This window comes from Lynx canadensis, chromosome B4 (genome assembly GCF_007474595.2).
Source record: "Lynx canadensis isolate LIC74 chromosome B4, mLynCan4.pri.v2, whole genome shotgun sequence".
Taxonomy (NCBI): Eukaryota; Metazoa; Chordata; class Mammalia; order Carnivora; family Felidae; genus Lynx; species Lynx canadensis.
The window spans coordinates 15,998,038-16,012,885 of NC_044309.1; the positions used below are offsets into that span (position 1 = coordinate 15,998,038).

At 40.9% G+C, this 14,848-nt stretch overlaps 1 protein-coding gene across 8 annotated transcripts in view; it reads right to left on the reverse strand.

Annotated features, from left to right (window-relative positions):
* TRDMT1 (tRNA aspartic acid methyltransferase 1) overlaps positions 1 to 14,848 on the reverse strand; it is an 80,593-nt gene that overhangs the window by 57,368 nt on the left and 8,377 nt on the right. Inside the window, exon 1 of one of the 8 annotated variants that reach the window (XM_030320475.1) lies at positions 4,286 to 5,710. The exons of 5 other annotated variants lie outside the window; for them this stretch is intronic. In XM_030320475.1, coding sequence (XP_030176335.1) covers positions 4,286 to 4,349 — 64 coding nt within the window. In that variant the 5' untranslated portion in view covers positions 4,350 to 5,710. Of the gene's footprint in view, positions 1 to 4,285; positions 5,711 to 14,848 lie in introns of those variants that run through there. 2 more of the 8 variants (XM_030320465.1, XM_030320472.1) reach the window with 2 other exon arrangements.

Sequence of the window (14,848 nt, forward strand, 5' to 3'; positions counted from 1 at the left end):
TGATTACCAACTCAATAATGAACTCAATAGCCAACCACAGACAACCTGTCACAAGTGTAGGACTGTGCTAGAAGCTATACAGGAACAAAAAGAAATACCAGAAGATATGGAGTAGGTAAACACATGGACATGCAGATAAAAATAAAGTTAAATGAAACTCAGAAGATAAAGAAGTATCTACATAGTGACTGCAACAATATAAGAGCACACTGCATTTCCTTCTTAAGATGAAAATTTCAATTGAGGTATTAAAATGTCCATTGGTTTTCACACAAAACTTTCATGCTGCCCAAGCAATTAAATTTATCTTTTAAAATTCAGTTATAGGGGCGCCTGGGTGGCTCAGTCGGTTAAGCGTCCGACTTCAGCCCGGGTCACGATCTCTCGGTCCGTGAGTTCGAGCCCCGCGTCGGGCTCTGGGCTGACGGCTCAGAGGCTGGAGCCTGCTTCTGGTTCTGTGTCTCCCTCTCTCTCTGCCCCTCCCCCGTTCATGCTCTGTCTCTCTCTGTCTCAAAAATAAATAAACGTTAAAAAAAAAAATTTTTTTTTAAAATAAATAAAATTCAGTTATGTGGAAGCAAGTATCTGCAAATCATATAAGTCATAAGGGATTAATATCCAGAATATATAAAGAACCCCTACAACAGAATAAAAAACAATCCAATTCCAAAATGGGCAAAAACCATAAATAGATATTTCTCCAAAGAAAATACACAGATGACCAATAAACACATGGACACTTAACTTTAGTTGTTAGAACAATCAAAATCAAAACCAGACTAGAATATCACTTCACACCCTTTAGGATAACTATTACCAAAAGAAAAAATAAATTAATTAAAAAATATATATATATATACACACACACACATACCCATACACATACACACACAAATATATTGGAATAAGGAATCATTTTGATAGATGGAGAAATTGGAACCCCCCCCCCACATTGCTAGTACAAATATAAAATTGTGCAGCCACTGTGGAAGTTTGGCAGTTATTCAAAAAGTTAAACATAGAATTATCATATGCTCCAGCAATTCCACTCCTGGGTATATATTCAAAAGAACTGAAAGCAGGGAATCAGATACGTTGAAACCAATACCCACAGCAGTATTATTCACAAGAGCCAACAGGCGGAAACAAACAAGACCATCAACAGAGAAATGGATAAACAAAATGTGGTATATGCATATAATGGAAAACTATTCGGCCATAAAAAGGAATTGAAGCACTTCTATGTTACAAGATGGATGAACCTTGAAAACATACTAAGTGAATCAGATACAAATGGGAAGAGATGATGGGGAGTCCTTGTTTAGAGGGTACAGAGTTTCTGTTTGGGATGATGAAAAAGTTCTGGAAAGGATGGTGTTGATGTTTGCACAACACTGTGAATTTAGTTAACGCCACTGAAGTGTACACTTAAAAATGGTTAAAATGGTACCTTTTATGTTATGTGTATTTTACCACAATAAAAAATGTTTCGATCATAAACCTTATCTAGAAATCTGAAGTTATTATTCCTCTTGTGCTTATTATTATATAAACTGTAGATTCAAGTAGTGGATTTAAACATAAAAATGGCAGCACAGCATGGTTAAGAGGTCAGGTGCAGAAACCTGGGTTACAATACTGGCTTTACCACTAACTAGTTTATTAAATCATTAACATAGAGCCTGACATGTAAAAGGTCCTTAATAAATACTGCAGTTAGCGCTCTTACCTTTGGTCTTTCTTACTGTATAAAAACCACATGGGAAACAGCAATGCATTTTATCACAAAAAAATTTTAAACTTTGGTGCATCAAACAAATGAACACCAGAATACAAACATGTGGGGCAAATATTTGCATCAGATATGATTAAGAGTCAATACTCCTTATAGGTAGGCCTGAAACCAAAAGGTGAGAGTCCATCAAGGTGGAGACACAGCAGGAAGGCTACTTTCAATCACAGGGTCAGCCACGGAAGGCTACTCTGAAGGGGCCACATGTGAACTAAGACATGAGACATGAAACGCAGCTGCAGCAGAAGAGTCTGGGATTAGAGCACTCTGGATAGAGGCGACAGCAAAAACAAAGGCCAGAACATAACAGGAACCTGGAGGGTTTGAGGAGCCCAGAGAAGGACCAGTGAGTCTGGATATGAGAAGAAGGAGGACAGTGGCACATAAGGTTGAAGACGCAGACAGAAGCCAGATCTCCAAAGCAGAAGAGAAGACAGGGCTGTGATTCTAACCTCAAAGGGAAGCCACTTAAGCAGGGAAGTGACATGATCTGATTTACTGTGCAAAAGATCATTCTCTTTTGTGGAGAAAGGGTAGAGCAGGGAAGAAAAGTAGAAGCAGGGGAGCAATTGGGAAACTATTTTAATAAAGCTTACATTCAGGATGGTAGCAGTGGTAACAGATACATGTGTACAAATTCAGGTTGCAGTGGTTAACAGGAGAAAATATACTTATATTTCATTGAACAAAAAAAACCGCAAGTTAAAATTATACAATTTCTCCTATCAAATTAGCAAAGGTTAAAAAATGGATATTACAATTCCTAATGAGTATGTAGTTCAGGGAGGCACTTAATTTGCTATATTATCTATCAAAAAACCTTAAAAAAGATTCTCATAATTTTACTTTGTTAAGTGGCACACAGTCTCTTATTGTTAAACAAATTAATTTCACTTTTAGAAAAAACGGGTAAAGAGAAAATTAGAATTTATGCGCAAGGATGTAATTGTAGCACATTTATACTTGCAAAAAATTAGGGGATAATCTTATGTTCAACCCTTGAAGAGTAGTTGAGTTACAGTTTATGATAAAGTACAAAACAAGCTTTAAAATTATGTTCATTAAGGGTTTTCAAAACAAGGGGGAAAATGCTGACATTATAAAATCTTACAAAATTAACTAAGAGAATAGATAGTTCTAGAATTTTCTCTTTTTTGAAACTTTATTCATTCATTCGTGTTAAGTGATCTCTACACCCAACATGAGGCTGGAACCCACAACCCCAAGATCAAAAGCCCTGTGCTCCTCTGACTGAGCTAGCCAAGCACCCCTAGAATTTTCTTTTGTTTTCATGCTAGTAAATTTTGATAAGAGAAGTGAACATTGAGAGCCAGAAAATAATTGTAAGTAATAAAAATTTAATAATCACTGACCTCATCTACAACCAAATATATATGCTCAGAAAACTGATCATGCTCAACTCATTATATATTCTCTGTATCTTACAGTAGTCTTTTCTTACCCTCGAAACTAAAAAAAGGAAGCAGGCAAGTTTCAGTTTTGTGGTTGTCTTAGTAATTTAAGAATAAACACGCATGCTCCAAGTCTATTTGTCACGCTGTTTCTCCAGTGCCTCGACAGTACCTGGCACAGTACAGGAGCTCAAGAATTATTTTTGAGCAAACGTCACCAAAAACGAAACCTTTCAGCTCCAACTTATCACTAAAGAAATTTAAAATCTCAAAATCGAAGACGTACATAAAAGAGAGGTACTAATAATTTATAATGCTTTGAGTGGCTACAATGTACTACGCACTACTATTAAACATTTCACTCGCCTCATCTCTAATCCTCACAAGCCTTCTCTGAAAACAGATTATTTTTCACATCTTAAAACCAGGAAACATGTTCAAAAATGTGAAGGACCTAGCCCAAGGTCACAACGAAGTTTCAACTCCGCTCTCCTGGCGCCAAAGTATCTAGACAAGACCAGCTGTTTCTTTTCAAAGGCCAGAAAGGAGCAGGTTTTGACTCAATGCCTTCTCTCCACAGTGTATTTAGGCTTCCCTAACTTCGACCTTGAACTGCAGCTATCCCTTCGAAAGTCCATCCCCTCACCGGCCAAGACCCCCAGCGACCTCCCCTCCCTCGTCTCCACTTCGTCCAGGGCAAAAGCAGCAGGTGTCCACGCCTCTAGGTGGCAGCCACACTTAGAACTGGGGACCCGCACCAGGCAGGGGCTTGCCTCTCCCCCCTTCGCGGGTACCATTTTAGTTTGAGTTTCTAGCCTGGCCTCGCGGATGAGCACTCACAAACGGAGTCCTCTGAGACGTGGGGCCCGCCCTTCAGGCATCGCTCGGGGCGGGAGGAAAGGAGTCTCCGCCCGCAGCGCCGGGCGGGGACGGCGCGCTGGGGCGGTTTCCAAGACAACCGAGCGCCCCCTCCCCCTCCATTCTCCGCCCCCAGCGTCTCGCCGCTTCGCCCCTCCCCCGCACCCAGGCTGTGAGCAGCGCGGAGGGGTGAACGTAGGGAGAGGCGGGGCGTGCTCCTCACCTCTCAGCGCCTGGTGCATGCCCCCAATGCCGCTGTACAGCTCGAGGACCCGCAGGGGCTCCATCTCCACGCCGCTGCCGCCGCCTCGCAGCTAGGCCTGCCGGTTCCCCCCCCATCTCGTCCTTCCTCCGCCCGCGCTGCTCCCTCGCCTCTGGTTCCGCGGCTTTTCAGTTCCCCCTCTCCCGCAGCTCCCGCGCTCCGAGAGCTTCAAGCAGCTTGGGAGCCCCGGGGGTGACAGGGGTCAGCGGGGGGACAACGGACACAAAACAGTACGGCCTCCCAAGTGAATAGCAGCCTGATTTACGCTCCATCTTCCTGTCAGAGTGCATTCAGGGACTTTGGAAGAAAACACTAAGCCGGAGCTCAGTAGACGGGCGAAATCTACCTTTGCCTCAAAGTGAATGAACACAGGTTAGAACCCAGAAAAACCCATTTTCCAGGCTCGATGCTTCACTGTCACTTGGAAGCCTTAAGTGTCCAGACCTCACTAACGTTGGTTTTGTGCACGTACCACGTGCCAGGTTTTGTGGCTGTGCTGGGGTGACAGAGATAAACCAGCCTTCTCCCGCGAGCGGGTCCCGGAGTTAGTTACAAGTTCAGAATTCAGCGGCCATGCAGCAGAGAGCCCCTGTGCACGCCAGGACAGAGGACGCTTGCTGTAATTGTTAGTGGGGTTCGTTGTACTTTAACGTGGAAAGTATCCTGAACAGAGGATCTGCTGTTAATATAACGCGGAAGTATTTATGTCCCTCCAAGTGCCGGGGCCTTGCTTCTCCAAGATGCTCCAGTGACCACGTCGTCAGAAGCCGGATCACAAAGTAAAACATGGCCATGTGCAAGGGAGGAAATGATATCATGGTGTGGTGTCATATTGTTCCCATTACCACCACACGTTAACTTTTGTTAGGAAAAACTGGGGAGTGCCACTTGTAATTAAGTTAAGAACTGATTTGTTAGAAACTTTGCAAGTGCCCCAATGTAATGTTATAAACAAAAGTATGACTACCCTATCTGAATTATGGAACTGCTCCATTTTGATGTTTCCTATGAAACTTTTTCATTGTAAATGTGTATTGGCCTTTAAATGTTTTTGTTGGTCACTTATTTCAGATACGAAGGGTGGCAGAAAGACAGCAGAGAACAGAATCTTAGCCCTGGCATTGGCAATAACTGATTATGTGACTTTGCACTGAGCCTGGTTTCCCCATCTGCAAAATAAAAGGGAAGGAAGCAGGAGAAATGGGTGCTGAGGGCCCTGCAGCTCTAAGATTCTAAGCCTGAATTAGTTTTTGAGAAAGTGAGTCCCCTTTTGGCCACATGTTAATTATCTGCTCAAATTGAAATTATCCAAAAGACATTTTTTAAATCTGGTGTAAACAAATGTACTCTTTTTTTTTAATTTTTAAAAAATATTTATTTTTCAGAGAGAGAGAGTATGTGAGTGGGGAAGGGGCAGAGTGAGGGGAAGACAGAATCTGAAGCAGGCACCAGGCTCTGAGCTCTCAGCACAGAGCCCAACGCAGAGCTGGAACTTGTGAACGGCCAGATCATGACCTCACCCGAAGTCAGATGCTTAACCGACTGAGCCCTGTGTTCAGGCGCCCCTGAACAAAGGTACTCTTAAGCCAACTTAATTTATGGAAATCATATATACACAGTGACATCACAAATATAATGCATGAAACAAACTTTTCTAGTGTTTGTTACATAATATTAGTACAATAAACATATCAGCACCTATAAAGGGAGCTATGTAGTCACAATGATTTATATACGGTCAACAACCAAAATGTTACACAAACCTAGAATCTGTTTAGCATGGGTACTATAAATCACAATAAATATGACCAACGATCTTACCCTGTAGGGGAGAGACAGGCCAAAACCATGTGGACGAGTTCGTGGAAAATGCCAATCTCCTGAGAGGGAGGGAGGTAGACCCCCATTCCCACACAGGCTGATTACAAACTGTTCACGCTGATCCTTAAGGGTCTTCACAATATAGCCCCCGACTTATGTTTCTTTCTTAACTCTGTTTTCTCTCCTTCTTCAGCTCTGCTGCAAACTGGAACAGTGGGCATTCCCCAAACATCCTTCGTGTCTCAGTTTCCCCACTCGCGTTCCTTGCTCATGTTCTTTATGTTGCCCAGAAAGGCTAGCCTTCTTCTCTAAATTCTCTGTCGAACGGATTCTTCTTTCTAGAATCCTAGGCTAGAAACCCCGACGTGTTTGGTTCCCTGATCCATACCTTGCCAGCGTTCTGAGAGATCCTACCTGTTCCTATCGTGAAATCTTTTCAATTCTTTCCAACCCGGTTTCTGCCTGATCCACCACATCCGGATACATGGTATTTCCTCTCTAAAGCATATCACGTGTGATAATCATTTCAAGACTGAAAACGTTCGCCATAATCATAATGTGCAACCATCTCCGTGGAGACAACTGTAGATGTTAGATCCCCTCAGATTAGGTATGCATTCACATCCAAACCCTGGCACAAGTTGTGTGAGGTGAGGGCGCCACAGTCAGGAGTAGTTCAGGAGGAGGATAGGATGGGGAGCACAGAGAAAATGAGGATACACATTGATGACTCTTTCCCAAAGCAAACTACAAATGTTCTTAAAGGAGAAAAACAGCTTTCTAATCCTACAGTTTCCCAAAAAGTTATCCTCAGTGACATGTCCCACAGAGCTTATATTCTAGTTACAGAAGCTCAACACACTTTCTGACAATACAAATATCAAAAGTCAAACTTGAGGACATTCAGTGTTGTTTTCCCTCAAAACACACAAAATACACTTGAAAAAAAAAAAAAAAGCCAAAATGCTAGTTAACATCTGGCACAAAGGAAGCATATCAGAAATAATTAAGGAGCACAATATAACACTAAGACTATGTTAAAAAAAACAACAGCATATCTCAGTTATTTAAGAGCTCATCGTATAACTTGAAATCTATCATATTTTGTCCTTCCTCTCCTGCCTGCCATTCCCGTGAACATTAATATCCAACAGAACTAAGACAGTCCGCCAAATGTTTAAAATACTTTTGGCAATCATCTTTGAGTTTCATGATCCAGGCCATTCTTTATTCCCCAGTGAAACGTGATGTGGATTCTTACACAGCCTGGCCGAAGGGAGAGAATACCCTGTTTATGCAAATTTGAGTGATGAATACATTACATTCTGGTTTCACCCAGCAAAAAGAATGGTCTTTATGAATTGCATGGAAAATAAAAAAAAAAAAAAGTAGTCATGTGGGAGTAAATTGGCAATAAATGTCCTCAAGAGAGGAAATTGTATTCAGAAGGGATCTGAATCAGAAAGGCCCTGAGAATTCATCTTCCACTTGCAACCTCCTGCTTGTTCAAGAAGGCCTTTACATCACAGTACCGATGCGCCAGCATTAGGCCTCAGCTGTGAGCTGTTCCTGAGGGGCACAGCATACTTCACAGAGGGAGACGTTTGCAGTGAAGGCCTTAAATTAGTAGAACATCTTTGTTTACAGTCACCTAAAATCTATTCTTTCTGCACTGATTTTGAAGACCTGTCCCTCTTCGATCATGAGAGCCAAAGAGTGTAAACAGGAATCGTAGGTCTGCTGCTTCCTAGCTATGCAACTTTGGGCAAGTCACTTACCCTCTCTGAGCCTAAGCACATGTCTAAAATATGTACAAATAAGACATGTGGTGGCTGTGAGGGCTAGAGGACAATCTGAAGCGCGTAGCCCAATGCCTAGCACAACATAAAAGTGTGTTTCATAAACAGCATCTATCGGATGACGTCGTCTAAGTGATTTCATTCTCGGTCCCTTCAACTGTGTCCAACAGCGTGATTCTGACCCCTGCAATTGCTCATCCCCCAATTGGGTGATGCCGGTTTTAGGAGCCACAACTGAACAAGGTCACATCAGCACGCTGCAGAGAGGTGCTTATGGCCACAGACCTCTCAGGGCCCTAAGTGGGGGTTGTGGATGGCGTCTAGGAGTGGTCTGGCTTGGAGAAGTATGGATGCGAGGCTGGAAATCTGCAAGCCAGAGGCATGACCGAGGGGGTGCGGAGCCTAGGAGCGCTGGAAGTCTGTAGACAGCAGCACACATAAGTGTCTCGCTCTGAACTCCCACCAAGACCCAGGCAGCTTGAGACCCAGGCAGCCACATTTGCTGATTGAAGTTTAAATTAGCTTAATTAATATTGAAAACGTAGTTTATTAGTCACGCTAGGCACGCTCCAAGTATTTAATAGCCACATGTGGCTGATGGCTACAGTACTGCTCAGCCAAGAGAGAACACTTCCATCATCACAGAAAGTTTTATTGGAGAGAGTTGCTTGAAAGTCAGTCTCGTGAAGTCATGACCTTAACAGATAGCCCATCAATAAATGAACTGTGTTGAAGTGTGCAGCAAGTGCTTAATTATTGTACTATGAACACTGATTTAAAATAATTCCCCCAAGGGGCGCTTGGGGTGGCTCAGTCGGTTAAGGGTCTGACTTTGGCTCAGGTCATGATCTCATGGTTCATGGGTTTGAGCCCCGCATTGGGCTCTGTGCTGACAGCTCAGAGCCTGGAGCCTGCTTCAGATTCTGTGTCTCCCTCTCTCTCTGTCCCTCCCCTGCTCATGCTGTGTGTGTGTGTGTGTGTGTGTGTGTGTCTCAAAAATAAACATTTAAAAAAATAGAAAATAAATTAAAAATTAATAAATAAAATAAGTGCCCTAAACCATAAGAGACTCTTAAATACAGAGAACGAACTGAGGGTTGATGGGGGTGAGTGGGAGGGACGGGGAAAATGGGAGATGGGCATTGAGGAGGGCACTTGTTGGGATGAGCACTGGGTGTTGTACGTAAGTGATGAATCATGGGAATCTACTCCCGAAGCCAAGACTACACTGTATACACTGTATATTAGCTAACGAGACAATAAATTATTCAAAAAATCACAAAATAATTCAATTCAATTCAATTCAATTCAATTCAATTAAAAAGTGCCCTAAAGATATAGAGGAAAGGAACTCACACAATAGCAAACCTTGTAACCAAATATTTCATTTCTTCCTCTGATGTCCATTCATCTTGTTCACAAACTGTCACAAAAGAGGCAAGAAACAACAGGTGTGTTCTTTCAATGACATGATGAACTTCCAAGAGAAAAAGAACAGATGGAAAATGATGAACTTCATGGTGTCTTGAAGGAATAGTACTTTTCTTTTATGAAGTGTACTCTAGGGACTTCCAGTTGTAAATACTATCTTATGCTGACCTCAGAAGAAGGAAGAGAATAAATGTTTTTTTTTTTTTTTAATCAGAATCATGAGGAAATGTAATTCTAGATTTTTCTGCTGAAAAGCATAGAAACCATGCAGTTGGCCCTATAGCTTACCATCTCAAAGTACTCGGTCACAGATTTTTGACACTGATTTTTCTCTTTCAGATTATATCTGAAATGTCTAATTTAAAAATGTTTGGCAATAAATGTTAAAGATTATATTTCAGGTACATTAAAGATAGGGGGATTCTCTATCTTTAAAACTGCTCTCCTACACCCATGGAAATTTAGAGCCGGAAGAAATCTTAAGGACTATTTGCCAGTGTTTTTCCAACTATTTTTAGATGTAGAACCTTTTCTTCGAACAAAATTTCCTCTAGGATCAGGCACAGAGGGTGTGTTCAGACACACACACGGATGCACACAGCTGTTGTGTTGTTAAAGCATGGGTAGTAGGGGCCCAGAAGAACTCCGGATCACCTCCCCTACCCTCACCCACCCCTGCAGCTGCCTCTAAGTGACCCCATATGACCCTGATTTCACCCAGTCTTCATCTGACCTCCAGAAAGTTGAGGTCACTTGCCCAAGCCCATGACAACAGGGAACCTGTTATTTGGTTTTCCTTCAGAGGTCTTTCTAGGGCCAGCTACATCACAAGTTAGTACAGAAGACACTCAGAAGGCTCAGCTGTCCCACGCCTGCTGGGCCTCCACCCCCAGAAGGAAAGCCAAGGATCCAAACTAAAGCAGCCCTGATTCCCAGAATACACTGCTTCCTCAGAACAGGTTGGCCTGAGGAATAAAGGCAACTTTTGAGATCCATGAAGGTTACCTTAACTGGTAGGGCAATGCGTTTTGTAAAGATTAAACAAAAAGATTAATTCTGCTTCACAAAAAAGGGACAACCTCAAAGATGCATGACTAAAATGTGTAATAGATTCTGGACCCAGTTATTTCTACAAAGACACCTTGATGCAGTGCAAGGAACATGGTCCTTAGAATAAATGAGTCAATATGAATCCTGCCTCTAATACTTTCTTCATTTATGTAACAAGGGTAATATTTGCTAGCAAGGTAATGTCTGTATTTAATCAATAATTAATCGACACAGGTAAAGAGAGTGAGAGAGAGAGAACCTCAGTAACGTGCCTAGAACAATGAATACCGGTTTCCTTCCCTCTCTGAACAACTGTGTCATAATGTAAGTTACATTTCATTCTTTTCTAACAATTACACACAGAGAACTGTTTTCCTGGTTGGTATGCTTTCAAAAAGGGTATATTACCAAGATACTAATTTGCATTTTCTCTACAAGATGTCTTTCCTTATTGTTTTCTATGATAGCCTTTGTTATGTCAGGCAGGAAAACAAGACTCATGATGGGAATAGAAGAAATAAAAATGAAAGAGAGCTATTCGTACTTTGCTCCTTTTCTCTGCTAATTCGTCAAACCTTCAGAACTGTTTGAAGTAACCAAATCCCCCTAGCCAGATCCAGCAAGGCCAGGAAGAGGAAAACATGTACACACATCCCACATTCACCACACATACACACACGCTCTATAAAATACTTCATTCTTCTTCGCAGCCTTTTTATTTTTTAATTGCTACTGTTGTCAATGCTGACAAATTAAAATCCAGATCCAGAGAAAAATCATATAAAAGCATTTTTCACCTTACCCTTGCTAGTCAGGTACTAGTTTAGATACACGACAATATCACTTGGGATCGTTATCACACAATCCATTAGAGATAAAAATAAGCAAAATATAATAACATTATTACTAGGTCTATTCACTCCATAAGAAAAAAAAAAACTCAACTTTGTATTTACTTAAAACTGTTAAAACTGATCTTACAGCCTTTCAAAGTCACTTCAGTAAACCTGATACAGCATAAGTACCACTTAACCCCAAACTTTCTATTCACGCTGGAATGCCCCAGAAGCCATTAACCCTTCTATTACAGGTTACACTGACTCCCGAAGATCAAGATTGAGTGTTCCATTTCCATCTAAGGTAATTACTGCGAAGTTAAAATATAGTACAAGTCCCAAAGGGATTTGCTCTATGTTTAGTCATTCAGAGAATACAGAGTGACCAAAATAGACTATATTTTAGTGGATGGCAAAGTATGCTTTAATAATAGGATAGTATCCATCATACACATTCACACAGGCCTGTACGTTTCAAAGAACTTTATGAATGTTTAAAATGCTCATAAATCCATCTAGACCCTATCTGTTTTCTTTTTGAATATTCAGGTGTTTTTTTTTAACAAAGAATCTAAAGAAGAAAACTTCATATGATTTGCTGAACATCCCATAAATCAATATTCCCCAGATGAACAGATTTATTTACAAATCACCAAAGTGCTTTTTTTTTTACAGAAATCAGAAGATAGCATTAATTTTTTAAAAAAATCTAGAAGATATCAAAGGGAATGAAAGAAGAGAGTTGGTATATATTTTGAGGGGGAAAAATCACATTAGGAGTTAAAAATCATTCTGGTTAGGAAAAAATGTCAGGAATCTGCAGGGCCCATCTTTTTTTACTCCTTTCACTTTACGGCTCAATCCTACAATAGGGTGGGAAAAGAATGAAACCAAGAGCAGTATTTATGCACCCTTGTAGAGCTCACAGTTTGAAAACCCAAAAGCTTCAGACCTCAGTTCAGTCCCATTACCTGTTCCCTATAGAGGTGAGACATAATTATTTGGAAAACAAATTTTTGTTTATCACCCAAAGTGAAAGAGACCTAATAAGCATACATCAGAAATGCCCAGAGTATTGAAAGCCCAATCCAACTATAAGAGAATAATTCTTTCTCTTTTTGCACTACTAATAAAATATTTATGCCCATCACACGTAATCTGGAAAACAGGAAAATATATGAAAAAAGAAAATTTTAAAAACTACAAGACATAACTATGGCCAACATTTTAGTATTTCTCTCTCTAGTCTTTGCACTAATTATGTTTTACCAAAATCATAATCTTACTGCATTTGTGTTTTTTTAATGTTTTTTCATGTTTATTTTATTTTGAGAGAGAGAGAGAGAGAGAGAGAGCATGGGCAAGGGAGGGGCAGAGAGAGAAAGAGGGAGACACAGAATCTGAAGTAGACTCCAGGCTTTGAGCTGTCAGCACAGAGCCTGATGAGGGGCTTGGACTCACAAACCGCGAGATCATGACCTGAGCCAAAGTCGGATGCTTAACCGACTGAGCTACCCAGGCGCCCCTGCATTTGTGTTTTATACCTTGTTTTTTTTTTTTTCATCTAACATTGTATCATGACCAGTTCTCCATTTTGATCAAAGAGATGTATCATCCTTTCACATGTTATCTTTAGTTTTTCCCGAATTTTCTAAATAATGCATGCTAATTTGGAGGGGTAAAGCAAATCACAAAAGTAAAAGGAGGAAAAAGACATACCCTTCTAAAAAAAAAAAAACCTTGATTTCATCCCTACCCCTAAAAAACAACCACTTTTAAACTGTTCCCTGGGTATCTTTCCTTCCTTGTTTCTGTAGTCCATAAACAACCATAATTTGTGTTCCTAGTCTGTCAGTATTGAACATTTAAGAGGATTCAGTTTTTTGCTACCATGAACAGTACATGAATATTCATGCATATAAATATTCAAATGCTCTGATATTTTCATCAGCTAGAGTCTAGAAGGGGGGGTCACAGGTGAAAGTCATAATTATTACGTAAGTTCTTGACGCATATTGTCAAAACTCATTTCCAGAACGATTAGAGTCCAAACTCCCATCAGCAGTGACTGAGAACATTCACCTCCTACATCCACATGAACAAGTGATGTCATTTTAAACCTTTGTCTATCTTGTAGGCCAACAATTAGGGTGTCATTTTTATTTTCCCCTTTTTTGGTTAACATCGAGCATGAATTATCACATCTTTATGGGACATCTGTAATTTTTTCTTTCGTCAATTATTTTTCACATTTGTCCTTTTGCTTCTGGGATGATAGGAGTCTCTTATTGAATTACCACAATTTTATTTTTGTTGTTATAAAGCCGTCAACCACGTGTATTGTAAAAACACTTCCCCGTTCATCAGTTTCCATTGAATTTGGATTATAATATTTTATGACACAGAAGTATTAAATTTTCTGCCATCAAATACACATAGTTTTCCTTTGTGACTTATCCTACGTCTCTGTATGTGCTTCTCTTCCTTACGTTTCGTTTTTTAAAATCCATTTTGATATGGGGTGCAAGGTGAGGTTTTAAACCTAACTTTCCCACAAATATCTAGTTTTCCCTCCCCTGGTGGTGTGTAACACTTTCTCTTTCCTCTTTCACACACTATATTCTAAGTTCGTACCATCCCCATGGGGCCTCACTCTTCTTGGGATGCGTCTGCTATGCTGGCTGGCGAACCACACTTGCAATTACTGGAACTTTGTCGTACATTATCACACCTAGTAGGAAGTTCCACAATGCCTCTTCTTTTGCAAACCTTTCTTAGCTATTCCTTCCTGTTCTAAGGTCATTTTGGTATCCCCTCAAGATTTGTTACTAGTTACCCTCCCAGCTCTTTTTGGTGGCAGAGTGGCAGAAATAGGATCCCAGGCGCTAGGGGAACACATTAGATGTTCCCCACACAACTTCTGGCTAAAAGGAGTGTGATACGAGCGGCAGTCTAAACCCTTTCAGCTTCACAGGGGAGCTTTTTAGAGTCTCAAGTTCATCTTGAGGCTTCCAACTTATTTTTATTGTATTTTTTTAAGTAAGCTCTATGCCCAAGGTGGGACTTGAACTCATGACTCCCAAGATCAAGAGTTGCTTTCTCTACCCACTGAGCCAGCCAGGTGCCCCTTAATGCTTCCAATTTATTAAAACCTTTCTAAACCTTGTTAACATACACACACATACACATACACACACACACACACACACACACACACACACACACGCTTTGCTTTGTCTAATGTACAGCTCCTCTCAGCTCACCATCTTTGTATCAACTTTGATACACCATACAGTGAGTTGCCACGCTAAATCCTGTTTAAATTACAGTGTCACACGTGGGGTGCATGGGTGGCTCAGTCAGTTAAGCTGTTGACTCGATTTCAGCTCAGGTCTTGATCTCACGGTTTGGTGAGTTCGAGCCCCACGCTGGGCTCCAAGCTGATAGGGTAGAGCCTGCTTGGGATTCTCTGTCTCCCTCTCTCTTGGCCCCTCCCCCACTCACACTGTTTCTGACTCTCTCAAAATAAATAAATAAACTTAAAAAAATAAATTACAGTGTTGCACAAGATTTAGAAGCATCTCCTT